The following is an 18,023-nucleotide window of genomic DNA, read 5'->3' as shown; positions in this document are numbered from 1 at the left end:
AAACTCTATGATTAACACCCCACCCACCCCTGCCCGTCCTCACCCCTCTGCAGGGCTGCTTTTAACTCTGGCAAAGTGGATGTTGTTGCCATAAATGACCCCTTCATTGACCTCAATTGCATGGTCTATATGTTCCAGTATGATTCCACCCATGGCAAGTTCAATGTCACTGTCAAGTCTGAGAATGGGAAGCTTGTCATCAATGGGGAAGCCATCACTATCTTCCAGGAGCGAGATCCCGCCAATATCAAATGGGGTGATGCTGACACTAAGTATGTTGTGGAGTGCACTGGTGTCTCCACAACCTTGGAGAAGGCTGGGGCTCATTTGAAGGGTGGTGCCAAGTGGAAAGTCATCTGCTCCTTCTGCTGGTGCCCCCTTGATTGTGATGGGCGTGAACCAGGAGAAGTATGACAACTGTCTCAAGATTTTCAGCAATGCCTTCTGCATCACCAACTGCTTGGTCCCCCTGGCCAAGGTCATCCATGACAACTTTGGCATCGTAGAGGGACCCATGACCACAGTCCTTGCTATTACTCCCACCCAGAAGACTGGAAAGCTGTGGTGTGATGGCCATGGAGCTGTGCAAACATCATCCCTGCATCTACTGGCACTGCCAAGGCTAAGGGAAAGGTCATCCCTGAGCTGAATGGGAAACTTACTGGCATGACTTTCCATGTCCCCACCTGCAATATGTCAGTCATGGATCTGACCTGTCATCTGGAGAAAGCTGCCAAATATGGTGACATCAGGAAAGCAGTAAAAAACAAGAAACTTATGAAATAATATGCAAAATGGATGACCCTGGAGGACATTATGCTGAGTGAAATATCCCAATCACAAAAGGACAAATATTGCATAGGGCCACTGTTGTAAAATGGGACTGACACTAGGATTGAGGGAAGACAGAAGGAGCGGAGGAATGATGTATTATACTGCATTGAAACAGATGAGGGAGAAAACTGTTTAAAAGGGACATGTGATTGGGTATTAATTGTCATGACAGGAATCCAGAATGAAGGCTGCACAGTGGAGTGGAGTTTGGGGGAGGGATTGCATAACAATGGAAGAGTTTTACTTTTCAAAGAGAAGAGTGAATTGGGGGAGGGGAGGGGATTGGGCAGGGAGAAAAGTGCAACAATGAATGATCGGAAACCCTAAATTTCTGTAAACTTTCATTAAAATGAATTTTTTTAAAAAAGCAGTAAAGCAGGCATCAGAAGGGCCTCTAAAGGGCATTCTGGGATACACTGTGACTGTAAACATGACACCCACTCTTAAATCGTTGTTGCTGGGGCTGGCATTGCCCTAAACGACCACTTTGTCAGACAATGAAATTGGCTACAGCAGCTGGGTGGTTGACCTGATGATTCACATGGTCTCCAAAGAAAAAGAGCCCCTTGGAACACCAGCCCGAGCAATAGAATAAGAAGAGAGAGAGGGACCCTTGGCTACTGCTGAGTCCTTGCCCCAACTCAATCCCCCTACACATTGAGAATCTCACATCCATGATACAATTTCTATCTAGTCCCCCTGAGAAGGGGGAGGAGCTTAGAGAGCCCATCTTGTCACATACCATCAATAAAGTACAGTGGACTCAGAAAAAGAAAAAAAAGAACCAATGACAATAAGGGAAACAGTTCAAATGGAACTGAAGGCCTTCGGAAAAACAATTTTAAATCCCAGGAATTGATGGAATCTCAATTGGCATATATTAACAAACAGATGTAGCTCTGGATGTACTCACTGGTCTATACCAAGAAATTTCAGGACAGCTAGCTACCGAGCCAACTGACTGGAAGAGATTAGCATTTGTTCCCATTCCCAAAAAAGATGGATGATCCAACAGAATGGAGATTATCAAGGAATGTCATTCATATCACATACAAGGAAAATCTTGCTGAAGATTATTTAAAAAACCACTGGAATAGGACATTCACAGGGAACTATTAGAAATTGAAACTGGATTCAGAAGAGACCAAGGGAGGCACAAGGGATATTAAAGCTAATGATCTTGGATATTAAAGCTAATGTCAGAAAATAGAGAGTATCATAAAAGTGTTTGCTTGTGTGTTATTAATCATGTAAAGATATGGACAAAGTACAGACAAACTAACTTTATGTTGGATCATATATTATGATTAATATTGAGAAGAATGGGAATCCCAGAACACTTGATTGGGCTTATGTGAAACATATACATACACCAAGAAGCTGTTACCTGAATGGAACAAGGAAACACTGTAAGATTTATAAATCAGTAACAGTGTGCATCAGGGATGGATCCTTTCTCCATATCTATTAACTCTGCATGCTGAGCAAATAATTCATGAAGTTGGACTCTATGAAGAAGAATGTGGCATCAAGATCGGAGGAAGACTCATCAAATGGAGTAGCTTATGGAGTTAGAGATAAGGGGAGCTCTGGCAAGAAGCTGTGCTGCAATCCTGAAGGTGTATTGTTCGAGGCCACCAGCTGCTCTGTGGGAGAAGGATGGACAATCTTCTCCTGTGTGATTAACTGTTTCTGAAAACCCACCAGACGGTCAAGTATGGGTCTGCTCCAACTCGACGGTATACAATCACCACCACCATTTCATTACAAAAACTTTTTGAACAAATACTGCATAATATGAAAAGTTGGTAAATGTGGGAGTTGAGGTCACTGATATCTACTACTTTCTATGGGGTGTGTGTGTGTGTGTGTGTGTGTGTGTGTGTGTGTGTGTGTGTGTTTATAGTAGTTCCCTGAATAAGATAGCTTTTTAAGAAAAAAAAAAGTTGTATTACCTGGTCAGTGGTTTCCAGGAATAAGAGGATTAAAAAAGCATTCATTCCCTGCCACTGAGAACAGGCTCTGCCCTTTAATGCCTCCAAGCTGTTCAGTTGTTCATTTAAAAAAGCACTTTTGAGCACCAGCTGTGTCCCAGGTAGGTCTGGTCTCTTTGTTGTTGCTGTTAGGTGCTTCCATATCAAGTACAGCTCATAGTGACCTTAAGAACAACAGATCTGAACCCTGTCCTTGTCTGTGCCATCTTCTTCATCTCTGACACACTCAAACCCATTGCTGCAGTCACTGTGTCAATCCCTCTGCTTGAGGACCTTGCGCTCCTTTGCCATCCCTCCATCTTCCCAAGAATAATGTCCTTCTCTGAGGAATAGCCTCTCCCCGCAACATGCCTAATTGCTGTGTTGGAGAAGCATACAGACTATCCCATGAACTGATAAAAGAACGAACAGATATGTTTTGGGGAAAGTGCAGGCAGAGTTCTCCTTGGAGGGAAGGATGGCAAAGCTTCATCAAACTTCGGACATGTTGCTAATAGAGGCTGTTCCTTGGAAAAGGTTCACTTATTTGGAAAGGTGGAGGGTCAGTGAAAGAGGGGAAGACCCCCACCCCCCCAGCAAGATGGTTTGACACAGTGCCTGCAGCAATGGGCTCAAGTGTGTCAGAGATGATGAGAATGGTACAGGATAGGACAGGGTTCAGACCTATTTTTCATAGGGTCACTATGAGGTATTCAACAACAAACCAGTTTGAAACCTAGACACTTCATGGTTCAAAATCAGGAAAGGAGTGTGTCAGGGATGCATTCTGTCCCCACACCTTTTCAATCTATGCAGAACAGATCATTCGGGAAGCAGGGCTTTATGAGGAGGAATGTGGCATAAAGATTGGAGGAAGACTCATCAACCTACGATATGCAGCTGACACAACCTTGCTTGCTGAAACTGAAGAAGACCTGAAGCACTTGATGCAGAAGGTCAAGGACTGTGGTCCTGAATATGGATTGAAGCTCAACATCAAGACAAGGATTCTCACCACTGGGCCATTTGGCAGCACCATGATAGATGGAGAAGAGATTGAGGTTGTTAACAATTACAGCTTGCTTAGTTCCATAATCAACATTCTTAACCCCAGTAGTCAGGAAATCAAAAGACAAATTGCATTGGGAAAATCTGCTGTCATGGACTTCTTCAGAGTGCTGAAAAGCAATGATGTCACTTTAAATACAGAGGTGCACCTAATCTAGGCCATGGTATTCTCAATTACTTGTTATGCTACAGAGAGTTGGACAATGACTAAGGATGCCATCGAGTTGTGGTGCTGAAGAAGAGTCTTGAACATACCATAGACTGCTGAGAAAACAAATTGTTCTGTCTTGGAGAGGGTGAAATCAAGTCTCTCCTTTGAGGCTAGGATTTTGAAGCTCCGCCTCACTTAACTGTGGGCATTGTGGCCTGGAGAGATCAGTCCTTGGAGAAGGACATCATGCTTGGATGGGTGGATGGACAGTGCAGGAGAGGAAGACACCGGATGAGATGGTTTGATACAGTATCTGGGGCAATGGAGGTTGGTGTGTCAGTATTAGTGAAACTGTTTCAGGACAACAAAAACATACTATATTGGTTGGTTTTTATTTAAGCCTCATGTTTAAAGTCAACAAGACTTTGGGGAGGGCCTTTGTATTTAAAAGTCAATTGTTATTGCATTTTGGAGGAGCATTCTTCTAAGTGGTACAGCACTCTTCTGTCAATACGCTGTACTAAGGTAACCTGGGGTTGCTGTGATGCTGAACCTTGTGCTATTGGGGTGTCAAATGTTGTAATGGTTACCCATGGTGGACAGTGTTTGGTGGAGCTCCCGGTTTAAGACAGGTTTAGAAGCAGGAGTGGCATCCACTTCCTAAACAACATGCCTCTGGAAACTCTGAACTTTGATAAATGATGATAATTATAGAAAGGCTGCAGGACTTTTGTTCATAGAATCATTGTGAGTCGTGCTCGACTCAACAGCAATCCACAACAACAACAGTGCTGCAGTTTGACACTTCATCCTCTTCTACCTTTTTTTTTCTTTATAAATAAGACAAATATACTTCGAATCTCTTACTGATCCTGTGACCCACCACAAGTAACCACTTCTTTGAACCTCAGTTTACTCATCTGTAAGATGGGGATGGTAGTGTCAAACCTCCCCCCCCCCCCCAGGGTTGTGTGAGGATGAGGGAATCCCGTTTAAAACTCCAAGCACAGCACTTGACATGAAATCGGGGATAGAAGCGTCATACTTTCTTACATCTCAGTGTTGGCCCTAACTACCGGGACCTGCCACTGTGGCTGGCCTCTCAGGAAAGTACTTGTCCCCCAACTTTTCACTAGCAAGAGCCTCCCTTTTTATATTTTCCCCATGCTTTGGAGGATTTTTGATCCCAAAGTACATGCATTAAGTCATTATTAATTTATCTTCCATTTTTTATTAATCAAAGACATAGATAGCTGCCCCTCAGAGCGTCTGATCTGTACAGCCAGCCGCGAGCAGCACGTTGTCGGCATGATTCCAGGCCGCAGCCAAGGACCTGCACAGCGCGTGTGGTCCGCGTGGCCTGAGGAGGGCTGAAGCAGCTTCATCTTACTCCTTTTCTTCTTCTAATTGACCCTGAGTCGCGGAAGCGGGAGGCTTGGCCCCGGGAGGAGCTGCATTCCCCCACGGTCACTGACTAGTGGGTTAGGGGCTGTTTTCCAGGTCAGTTTCTAGCATGGACCCCTTACAGCCAAGCCCTCCGCTCCTATCCCACGGGATTCACTCCAAATAGATGGCGTACACTAGGGCCACGCAGAAGAGTGTGGGGTTCACGTACTGGGAAGTGGCGAAGCTGTCTGCATAGGGGTCCCACAGGCTCTGGCTGGAGACCACCACGTCGTCCTGTCCTTTGCTCCCAATGCTGACTGAGCACACTAGCTTGTAGCGAGGTGGAGTGACCGCCTTCACCAAGTCCCGGATCTCTGCGCTCAGAGCTGCGGCCAGCTGGGCGCACCGGCTGGGGTGGTAGGCCACCCCGGCCAGCCTGGAGGGCAGGTGAGCTCGCATCAGCTCCTCCACCAGGAGGCAGGGGAACTTCACCTCTGGCCTGGCCGACCACAAGGGAACCTGGAGGAGGAGAGGAGGAAGGTGCTGGGAGGAGGGCGTTAGCAGCAGAGAGCAGAGTTTGACTTGGAAGCCTCGAAGTTGAACACAAGAACCCTGAACCCTGAACCTACAAGTTGAAACAATGGGATAGAAAATGGAATGAACTTGAACTTGGTGTTTGGAAAAAGGGATTGTCTGTATGGAGTTTCTTTGGCAACAGCAACACAAAAGGTTGGAATGGAATCTTAGGAGGTGGTGAGTTTTGTTGGGGGAGAAACAATTCGGGAAAAGGGAGAGAATGGCCACAGCGTGAATGTTGTCATTATCAGTGAATCGCTCGTGTTGAATTACTGTATGTTCTGCTGGGTCTTTTTTTTTTTAAGTTGTTTTTTTTTTTATTTTAATTGTGATTTTAACTCATTCAGTGTTGCACATTTTACCCCTTCTCTCTCCCTTCCCTTTCCCCGGTTCACTTTTGTTTTTTAAAAATATTCTTTCATTGTTGCACAATTACCTCCCTCCTCCCCAGTCCTCTTTGCAATGTACCTCTTTTTCTGGACTGTTGTGTGTATAATGCCTAATCATATATTCCCTTTAAACAGTTCTTTCCTTCATCTGTTCCAATGCAGTGTTCATTATTTATCCCCTCTTTTCTTTAGTTTTCTTAGTTTCTCCCCAACCCCCATGTCAGTCCAATTTTATAACAGTGGTGTTATGTAGTATTTGTCCTTTTGTGACTGATATTTCACTCAGCATAATGTCACTGAGGGTCACCCATGTTGTGTAATATTTTATGAGTTCCTTGTTTTTCAGTGCTGCATAATATTCAGTCGTGTGAATGTAGTTTTTCTACCCATTCACTTATTGATAGGCACTTGGGGTGCTTCCATTGCTTTGCTATTGTGAATAACACAGCAAATAAACTGCTGTGTCTTTTCAACAACAACAAAATAAGGTGGTTTTTTTGTTTGTTTGTTTTTTTGTTTTTTTAAATGAATACAGACCTGCAACACAGGAAAAGGACTTTGTAAACTGGATAGGGCAGTAATAATGGGAAAGACTCTCTTAGTTTCAAGTGGCTCCACTTAGAGTCTTAAGGCCTGTGACCTTGGCTTCCACTACCCTGTGCGTCCCTGGCATGGGCACCTACCTACCTGTTCCTGGACAATGCTGATGGGTTGGCGATGGTTCTGCTGGAGCTGTGACTTCACTCTGGAAGAAGACCGACTCTGCAGTGAAGAGAGTATGGAAGCAAACATTTAGTTAATATATGCTGAGTCCCAGGGATAAATATGCCACCGGTTTTAGACTGCTTCACAGCAGACTGAGCAAGGATCTGGGTGTGAAAAGTTTCTGTGGGTACTAGGGGAAGCATGGCATAGGGGGTACCTAGTGAAAGTGGTATTAATGGGTAGGTTACCCCTGGGAGCAAATAGAACTAATCCCACTATTGTCTCTCTGAGATGCTGTTCAGAATACACTCAGAACGGTCCCCTAGAGAGTGAGGGCACAGGGGATTTGCCCATAGCACCCGCTGGCTGGAGTTGCACCCAGGATACGACTACTTGGTACTTCTGACCTGTTGTGTGTGGGCTGAGCACATTCCCTGCCATCAGAGAAACTCTCAGAGACACAGCTACAAATGGATGTCTGCAGGAACCTCCAGGCCAGGGAAGGGTGATAGAGGTGATACATAACAGTGTCTCCTGGGTTTCTGAATTCTCACACCCTTAGAGGTGGGTTCTTAGGTGCCATCAAGTCAACTGGGACTCATAACAAGCCTATGGACAGCAGGTCTGAGCCTTGCCTTATCCTGAACCCACTCTCACCATCTCTGATATACTTGAGCCTATTGTTACAGTCACTGTGTCACTTGAGGGTCTTTCTTTCTCTGACCTTTCACCGTTCCAAGTATGATATATTTTTTTTCAAGGACTGGCCCCTCATGACAGCATGCCCAAAGCATGTAAGATGAAATTTCCCCGTGCTTGCCTCTCTAGAGCATCTTGGTTGTACTTCCTCCAAGACAGACTTGTTGATTCCTTTGGTAGTCCCTAGGAGATTCTGTACTCTTCTCCAGCATCACGATTCAAAGGTATCGATCGATTCCTCTTCTGTTCCCATTTTCCATTGTCCAACTTTCAGATGCATAGGAAGTAACTGCAAAGACCATGGCTTGCATATTTTGCACATTATTCTTTGAAATTATATTTGTTACTCTGCAGCACTTTGGAGAGGTCATTGATGGCAGATATTAGAGGCATAGCTTTCTTATTTTGTAAAGAAATGGAAATGCTCAGGAGGTGAAGTAGCTTGTCAACAAAATGATGTTCCTCCAAGAGGGCAGCACTCAGCCCCGTGTCCCCTCTCCTCCCGACCACCCTCACCTAGTGCCCTATCTGGCTCTCTCAGTCTTTGCCAATTCATCGCTGACTCTCCAGCAGATTTTCAGAGGCTGCAAATTGCAAGTCAGAACTGACTCATAGCTGACCAGTTGTTGATGTGTGCCGTCTACTTAGAACCGACCCATAGCCGCTGACCCTTCAGAAGTTTTCAGAGGCAGTAAATCACATCACACAGGACAAGATTGCCCATCATTCTCTCATGGAGCAGCTGATGGATTGGAACCATGAGACTTTGGCACTACAGTGCAACTTTTTACCGGTAGGCCACCAGGCTCTGATTAATGAACCTTTTTCTCCAGAAAATCTCTACGATACTGACCCCATCCAAGTAGCAAAGAAGCCTGTGCCTCATGTTTACGCTATGTTATGCCAACAACTACACTCTGTTGCGCACATGCACTTTCTCTCAAAAGCAGTCTACAACTTTCAGTGCCAACTTCCCCACTTCCATCCACTCCTCAACCACTGCAACCTGCTTCTATTCCCCTCTCCATCTCACTCACTCTCAGGAAAGTGCCTGGTGTCCAGAAGCCACTTCTCAGAAGCCTTTGAGGTTTCATCAACCCCCTCCTTTCTTCAGTTCTGTTTCTTCAACTGTGCAACAGGAGAGTAACTGCTACATCCCCGAGGGCTAAATAACATTTTGGGAGCCCTAGGTGACATAGCTGTGCTGCTAACCCAGAGGCTGCACATTGCCAGTGGTTCAAATCCAGTGCTGGCTCTGAGGGAGAAAGATGGACAGTCCCCTCCTGTTGGGATTTACAGCTTGGAAACCTGATGGAGGGTCACGGCAGGTCAGGACTGACTGGAGCCAACAAAATAGCACGTGTGCGCTCAGCATGCGTTTCTGAGCTCCTGCTTGCGTGCAGTGCAGGCTTTCTGCCAGGTTCTCGAGGACCCTGATTTAGGAAGTGGTTGTAGTCTCCTGGATGCTGCAAACACTTTGTATTAACAAATGTGAACGTGTTTGGCACTCTGCCCCATCCAGCGAGCGTGGGGTTCTGCCTATTCTTTCTGCCCTCCCTGGGCCTCGGTTTCAGAAAGGGGCCTTGCCCTGCGAAGCCCCTCCCAGCTTCGTGAGCCCCAGGCCCCGCTCATCCTCTAGGGAGGCCCTGGCGTCTCCCACTCAGCGGGTCCCTCTCACCTTGAGCTCCCGGGTGAGTCTACGAGCAGCAAGCAGGCCCCGGAGGCTGAGCAAGGCGGTGTCTGCATCTGGCCTTTCTGAAGCTCGACTGGCCACTCTTCTCGATGGAGGACCAGATGAAGGAGCTCTGCTCCCCGGACTAGGATGAGCAGCGGCCTGAGGGGAGACCCAAGCAAGGTGGGCAGGCTGGAGGCAGAAGGAAGATGGAGCCCCTGGCAAATGTGACTGTGGGGGTCTTGTATCTCAGCTGTCTGCCACTTCAGGCATCTATGACCTCCCTCTTTGAGTTTCATCCCAGCTTAGATCCTCCTTCATCCCAGCTTAGATTCTCCTTCTTCCCCACAAATGGGCCTCCAGTGAGTAGAATCAGTGCATGGAAGAGAACACCGAATTTTGAGCTACTCAGCATAGGGTCTCAACCTAGCTCTGCCTTTGGGCAGCTATGTGATCTTGGGCAAATCACTCTGAGCTTCAGTGGCTTCCTTGGTAAAGTTGGGGTAATGATATTCCTCGGTTCCAGAGTTATTTATTGAGTCCTTTCTCTGTGCCTGGTGCTGAAATACAGCAATGAATAAAATAAAACCTCTGCTTTGAAGGTGTTTGCGGTGGTGAAGGATACAGAAAATAAACAGTCAAACGTCTTAACGGGGCAGGGCGGGGGAGGTGCTGCTCCCACGGGAGGAGGAGGCTAACACCTCACAGCGTCATGGGGATTAAGTAGGATCATGTCCAGGAAATGTCTAGCATTGGGTCAGGCACACAGAAAGTGCTAAAGAAATACGTGATGAATAAATGATGTAATGAAGGCAATCCTTTATGGACTCTGATCACCAAACATTGAAACAGCTGATAAAGGAGTTCTGTTGGTGCAATGGTTGAGCACTTGACTGGTAACACAGAAGATCTGTGCTTTGAATCTATAATTTTCTTCAGTGAAAGTGCCCTGGCTATCTGCTTCTGTAAAGACTGTGGCCTAGGAAACCTTACGGGGTAGTTATACTCCATCCTATACGGGTTGCTGTAAGTCAGAATCTACTTGGTGGCAAGCACTAGCAACAATCCTTCCCTTGAGTCCTGAATGGCACTGTTAAGCACTCGACTACTAGCCTGAAGTTGGCAGTTCGAACCCACTCAGAGGCACCATGGAAGCTAGGGCTGGGGATCTGCTCCTGAAAGGTCACAGCCTTGAAGGTCTATAAAGCAGTTCTGTTCTGCACACACGGGATCACTGGGTCATTGAGGACAGTTAACCACAACAATCTTTACCTTGCAAAATTGTTACAGATATTAATTTCATTTACATTAACAAATGCTTAAACAGCATTTATTACATGCCACACATGCCTCTTCAAAACCCTTTACAAATCTCAACTCATTACTCCCTTTTTAGAGATGAAGAAATTGAGGCCCAGGAAGGAGATTAAGCAACATGCCCAAGGCCATGTACTTGGATGTGTATGGACACGAACATGTCTGGCAAAGAGTAGGAGCTCACAGTTGCTTTATTGTGGACCGGGGGAGGGCTAGGCCAGGTGTCCAGTGTGCGGGAGGATGCTGTGGCGAGGATTCCATGGTGGGTTGTTCTTGGTCCTCAAGATATTCTTGTGTCTGAATAGCTGAAGGGAGTTTGTGGAGGGTGGGGTGCAGTCGGGAGGATGAGAAAGGGTGAGTGAGGACAGGAGGGCCCAGCAGGGGAAGAGGAGACAGGAAAGTACCCCAGACAACTTCCTGGAGGTTGGAATCCTGGCACAGCCCTCGGAGGAGTCTCTCCTGAGGCAGGGAAGGGCACCCTGGCAGCTTCCCCTTATGTAACTGAACTTCCTCAACGTGCCTTGGCTTGTTCCAGGCTCCAGCCAGGCCAAGGCAGCAGGACTAATTGGGCATCGAATGGGGAGTGGGGTGGGGCCAGCAGGAGGCTTCCTTTGTGAGTCTCCCCCACCCCATCTACCTCCAGGTCTCTGCAGATCTTCCTGGAAGACCCCCTTCTGGAAAGCTTCTGTGTGTCCCCACCTGGTTGCTGAGTGGTTCTGGGTTTGAACCTGTCTGCCACTTGCAGGCTGTAGGCTCCTAGGTGGTTCTGCTCAGAGGCTGTAAGGACAGAATGGAGGACCTCTGGAAAGTGCTTGGGGGAACGCCTAGGTCAGTTCATGGCCACTAGTTTTCACTCAAGTTGCTACTGTAGCAGTAATCACGTCTATGAACAGCCTGCCAGGGCGCAGCATTTCACAGCTTATAAAGCCCTTTCTCCAGTCTCACATTTAGTCCTCACAGCAGCCCCAAGAGGTAGAGCAGGGTGAGCAAGGGAACGACTTGTCAAAGGTTATACAGCACAGCAGCGTGGAACTGGGGCATACTACATGGGGTGTTTGAATCCAAAACCTTTCCCTTAAAGGGTGGTAATACAATAACCCAGAAGTTTACACGTGAGAGACCTTCTCTGCCTGATCTTCCAATCTCCTGTTGTGGTGATGGTTTGATGTGTGAGAGTAACCCCTCTCTGTGAGGTTGAGGGCCCAGCAAGATGATGTAGAGGGACTCAGAGCTATGGGGGCCCCACGTATACCCCAGTCCAAGCCCCTCCTCACTTTCTTTCCTTCAGCCCAGGAGCCAGAGCTTGTGAAGGTCACGCCCTTGTCTGGGGCCTCTCTGGAAGCTTCATCCTTGGCCCGTCTGGACTTCTGGGACATCATTTCCAGTATCTCAGCCTTGGGCTCAAATGGGGCAAAGTAACTATGAGAGAAAAATAAGAACTCAGAGAGAGGAGAGAGGATGAGGATGATCCCAGTCCTGCTGGAAGTATGGCTCCTCCAAGTGCGAATAGCTCACAAAACCCCATTTACCACTCTCTGCACCCATCATGCCGTCAGGCCTGCTTCCTGCTTCCACCCTCATGTTCTGTCTTTCTCTTCGACCCTTTGTTTCTCTTTCTCCTGGTAATCCTCTGTCTCTTTCCGTGCCTTCTTGTCCTTTTCTCCACTCCTCTGTCACACAGGGCCCTGACCTACACATACACACTGTGCTGACCACCCCGACCCCTCCACCTCCACCACTCCCCACCCCCACCTTCTATTAGGCTCCCCCAGAGGGTGTCTGAGATGCAGCACACCACCCATCACACTGGGCATGTCGTACTGACTTCAGGTAGTAGAAAGAAGGAATAAGGGGAGTGGGGAGTGGCTGCTTCCAGAGTCCCTACCTCCTGACCTCTGTGCACAGAGCCCACACCTGTAGCAAAGTGTCTAGGTTCCCAAGGCTCTTGTTAAGATAGAGATGGTTTTCTGGGACTCAGCTGGGAACCCCAGGGGTAACGTGATCTCCCCGCTCCCTGACCTTCTCTACACCGTCTTTAAGTCTGCCCAGACTCCTGGGGAAAAGGAAGAGTTAGGCAGCACCTAGCTTTCCCATGGGCCTATCTTTGTCCCCAGGGACTAGTGACAGAATGAAAATGTGAAAACAAAGCTGACTTTGAAAGGACCCTCAGAATAATGGACGTTCAGACATCTGCACATACACGCGTGGAGATGTGCGCGTACAGATGGGCACACCCAGAGCTGCGTGAGTACACAGAGTCATTGCTGTTGCCACCTGGACACAGATGTGCACACCCAGAGGTGCTAACGGTACACAGAGAGACTCAGGCAAACAGATGCGCACTTACAAATAGAGAGATGACATGGTCCTTAACACAGATGCCCACTCAGAGAGGGACAATCCCTCAGAAATCTTTGTCTGTTTGGCAAGCTATATACGCACGAACAGGTGGGCACAGGCAGAGGTAGATCCATAGCTGTACCAGAGCAGATCTACACGTGCAGTGATGTATACACACAATGATGGACGTTCACACACAGACGTACATACACGCCGTGATGGTGCCGTGATTGTAAGCGTGTGCTTGGCCAGGGAGGTGTATTGTAGCAATAGACACACAGAGAGGTGCTCAGTGGTGCCTGCAGATAGCCAATTACAGTGGGACAGAAGTACATACGCAGAGACAGACGTACTGTGTGAGTCACACATAATGGAATGATAGACACGCATGAAGAGAAACTGCTATCAATACACAGTGCTGGGTGCCCTGCCACACAAGAAAGATCAGCATACATAATGCTTAACGCGTGCACATTAAGATGGGCACAGGTACCTGAGGATGACTGTACATGGATGGCACATGTACATGGAAAGAGGTGAGCATGCACAGTGGTAGAAACAGGTACACACACAGTAGGTCCCCTCCCTTGGATAGGATCTGCCCCAGATTCATACTCACAACCGTGTGGAGCTTGCAACCCCTCAGGGCGAGCCCAGCATCCACTACCTCTGCACCACAAGTCAGTCACAAGAGAGGAAGGTCATCGCTAAGTCAAGGAACTCCCCGGACGGTTGGCGTGCGTCCTCAGGGCTCACTTGACGCATCAGGACACTGGCAATCACTCTGGCACCGAGGAGTGACTCGTCATGTGGGTGGCACAGGCACTCCCTAATGTCGCTGGCTATCGTGGCCCTTTGTTCCTTTGCCACACCTCCCTTGGGGACCGGGAGAGGAGCCATGGCCAGGGCTGCTGATTGGCAGAAGGGGCAGCCAGGTGACAGGCGGCCCCACCCAGAGGTGACTTCAAGGAGATGTGGATCTGTGTAGCATTTGGAGTTCATGCAAACAGAATTCAGGACAAGAGAAAACATGACTGGATTCTGCAGAATGAAAAAGGATCCTAAGGGAATGTCATGAACAGTTATATGCCAACACATTAGATAAACCAATGGAAATAGATATAAGAGGAAATACACTCCTCGTGTCCATTTAGCTTTCACAACAGCCCAGTGGAATAGAGACCGCTGTGTTCTTTTCACGGGTGAGGAAACCAAGCCCTGGAGAGGTGAGATGACTTACCCAAGGTCATATAGCTAGTAAGTGGCAGAGCTGGAATTTGAACTCAACAGGTCTTGAGCCTAAGAGTTCTGTGCTTAACAAGCACATGACCACACTTCCTATCATGATTGAATTGTATTCCTTCAAAACATACTGTTAACTTGGCTAGGGCATGCTTCTCTGTTTAGTGTAATTGTCCTATGTGTTGTCAGCCCTAAGATGTTAACGAAGCAGGAATAGAGGCAGTTAGGTGCTGACGCAGACATTCTCTGTGATGTGCTCTGGGGCGTGATCAGTCAATCAGTTGTAAGGGGATTAAAGTGGGATGCAACACCCTCACTTAGGTCCACCCCTGACCTGACTAAAAGAGAATTTCCCTGTAGTATGACCTGCAACACCTTTTGTCTCAAGGGAGATAAAAGGAGGGCCCAGCAGAGAGGGAGGACCCAATCTTTGGGAAGATACCATGCTGGGAAATGTAGAGGGTCCACAAAGACAGGAAGACCCTCAACAAGATGGACTGACCCAGTGACTGCAGCAATGGCCTTGAGCACAGTGAGATGGTGAGGATGGCAGAGCACAGGGCAAGGTTCCAAGTGTCCCTGTGGGTCGCAGTCGACTCGATGGCACCTACTAACAATAATAATAGCCTAGGAGTAGGGCCCTTCTTTTGGACTAAGATCTCTGTACTGGGAAGCTCCTTGACAGAAGGAAAGACCAAGACATGGAGGGATTGTGGACCTACAAATGGTGAAGGACACAGGACGTTGCTCCAGAACTTAACAGACAGAGATTGAGAAAGCCGTCTCCTAACACTGAGTGTGGACTTCTAGCCTCCTAAACTGTGAGGGAATAAATTTCTGTTTGTAAAAGCCACTCTTTTGTTCCGGTATTTCTGTTATATTGTTGTTGTTGATTGCCATTGAGTTGAGCACGACTCATAGCAACTCTATGAACCAAAGACCTGAAGCCTTACTATAACTATCATCATTATCAAAGTTCATAGAGTTTCCAGAGGCATGTTGTTCAGGAAGTGGACAGAGCGGAAAGCACGGGCTTCAGACACAGATAAGAACTGCTTTAAGTTGACAAGGACACTTCTAGCTGTGTATCTTGGGGTAGTTCAGTCCATAAATGGTTGCTGAGTACTTAGAATGCATGAGGTGAGGCAGTGGGGATAGCCATGCAATGGTCATGCCTGGGGTAAACCGTACACTGGCACTACTTTGAAAGTCAAGATCAAGGATCTTCACAGCAAGACCATTGGCCTGAGTGTAGGGAACCCACAGAGGGGGACACTCAGCCATCTTGGGAGTTAAGGTCAGGATAACCTCCTGGAGGAACTTGGAAAGAGTGAGTAAAGAGTCCATCAAGGCAAGAAGAGTTGGAGAAACCCAGGCTGAAGGCACAGTGATAAACATCTGTGAAAGGTGTGAAAGAAATTAAAAAGGCAACATGTTGTTCACCAAGGAAGAGGGAGTTTGAGATGAGGCCTGAGCCATATCCTATGGAGGGTGAATGTCAAGGGGAACTCTGGGTTCAATCTTGAACTGAGGAATGACATGGTCAGACGAGTGTTTTAGAAAGATCAGAGAGTGCGATGGAATGAGATGGGATATGTGGGAGGATTCAAGAGCAGAGGGCCACAAACCAGTGTCGGGAAGCCACTAGGATAAGGCAGGTGAGAGTTGGTGAGTTTGGAGATTGATGGCTTCAAAAATAATGTTGGAGGCAAATGAAGGTTGGATCCCTGAGTCAGTGGGAGGGTTAGGGTTCTAGATATAGGAGGTGGGGGCTACTTTCACTGGGGCCAAAGAGAAGGGGTGTACGCGCGATGAAGGCTGTAAAATGAGCATGTCTGCTTTACAACTTGCTTTTATTCTCAACAGGTGGAGATAAGGTCAGCTGCAGGAGAAGGGTAGCTATCTGGCCCTGGGGAAACTAGTGACTATTAGGAATGGCTTCTGTGGGAAACTGGAGAGAGAGCTGAAGAGGGGGACAGAAAGGCTACGGGGCATGTGGAGACCCCAGATGAGAAAGGAGGCCAGGAGGTGGTGATGGCACTGACCATATGGTGCCAGGCCTTCCCTGCTGGCTGTGAGTGAGGTCTGTAACCTGCTGGTTGTGAGTAAGGTCTGTGCACTGCTGGCTGTGGATGAGGTCTGTGTTCTGGTAAAGAACGTGGTCAGCTGGGCTCATTTAGGATGAGGCTTGACACTGATCCCTGACTCTAAGCCTGAGAAGGAAGGTGGGACATGGAAGGGGAGAAATGCTGGGAAATGGAAAAGTGTCTGTGAAATTGAGAAGCAGATATAGTTGGAGAATGAGAGTTCTGTGAAGAGAGGTACTGTTAGAGTGAGAGGAGGTTTCAGAGGTTTGAGGTGCTGGTGGGTATCGAGGCCACAGTAATAGAAACCACAGTAAGAGAAGTCAGTGTTACGGCGGTCCTTCATCTCTTGACATTCTCTATTCCCATACAAGCAGACAGCATCCTCCTGCAACACTCAAATTACCTGTCTGACAGCTGTTGGGCCATGTACAGGCTGATTAGAAATGTCTGGGACATAATACCTTCAGAATAATCCGGTGTGAGATACAATGTTTGTGAAGTTTATGAACTTTGTAAATACACCACTATAATTTTTTTTAAACACCAAGATCTAGGACCTAGGACTAAAACCAAGGACTATAAACTTCATTAGAGAAAAGCTTGGAAGAACTCTAGAAACTTTAATCCAAAACGTCAACAGTCTTCCAACTATCCTGAAAAACCTACAATCAGGAGAGGATAAAATAGATGAATGGGATCTTCTAAGAATCAAATCTCTATGCACATCCAAAATCTTTTCCAACAGGGTAAAAAGGGAAGCCACAGATTGGGGGAAAATGTTTGATAATTACTTGTCAGACAAGAGACTTATATCTAGAATTTTTAAAATACTTGAGCACCACAACAAAATAAAGGTAAATAACCCAATTGAAAAATGGGCACAGGATATAAACAGACATTTCACCAAAGAAGACATTCAGATGGCAAACAAACACATGAAGAAATGTTCAAAATCCCTAGCTCTAAGAGAGATGCAAATCAAAACAACTATGAGATATCATCTTACCCCAGTAAGAATAGCAAAATTTAACAGAACAGCAAGCAGCAAATGCTGGCAAGGTTGTGGAGAAACTGGAACCCTTTATTCACTGTTGATGGTAGTGTGAAATGGTGCAACCACTATGGAAGGCTGTATGGCGCTTCCTCAAAAAGTTGCAAATATAAATACCATTTGACCCAGCAATTCCACTACTGGGAATATACCCTAAAGAAATCATAACTGCCACCCAAGCACATATATGCACACTCATATCTATTGTGGCTTTGTTCACAATAGCAGAGTTGGAAACAACCCAAGTGCCCATCAACAAATGAATGGATAGATAAGCTGTGGTATATTCACACAATGGAATACTGTGCTGCATTGAAAAATAAGGAACTCATGAAATATTATGCAAAATGGATGATCCTGGAGGACATTATGCTGAGTGAAATATCTCAGTCATAAAAAGACAAATACAGCATAATGCCACTGTTATGAAACAGGACTGACATGGAGGCTGGAGGGAAACTAAGAGGGGATAAATAATCCACATGGCATTGAAACAGATGAGGGGGAGAACTATATATATAAGGAATATATGA

At 46.9% G+C, this 18,023-nt stretch overlaps 1 protein-coding gene across 1 annotated transcript; it reads right to left on the bottom strand.

Moving 5' to 3' along the window:
- Positions 1-5,583: 5,583 nt before the first annotated feature.
- LOC102869225 (tctex1 domain-containing protein 4-like) lies at positions 5,584-12,584 on the bottom strand. The gene is made up of 4 exons (XM_006879813.1): positions 12,523-12,584; positions 12,045-12,189; positions 9,460-9,615; positions 5,584-5,931 (listed from the first exon to the last, which is right to left on the bottom strand). The coding sequence occupies exons 1-4, from the start codon at positions 12,582-12,584 to the stop codon at positions 5,584-5,586; spliced, it is 711 nt and encodes a 236-aa protein (XP_006879875.1).
- Positions 12,585-18,023: the final 5,439 nt, after the last annotated feature.

The sequence above is a fragment of the Elephantulus edwardii genome, unplaced genomic scaffold, assembly GCF_000299155.1.
Source record: "Elephantulus edwardii isolate Elephantulus edwardi_28Jun2011 unplaced genomic scaffold, EleEdw1.0 scaffold00005, whole genome shotgun sequence".
NCBI classification, from domain to species: domain Eukaryota; kingdom Metazoa; phylum Chordata; class Mammalia; order Macroscelidea; family Macroscelididae; genus Elephantulus; species Elephantulus edwardii.
Note: the sequence above shows the minus strand (reverse complement) of the source record. Positions and strands in the feature narration are given on the sequence as shown.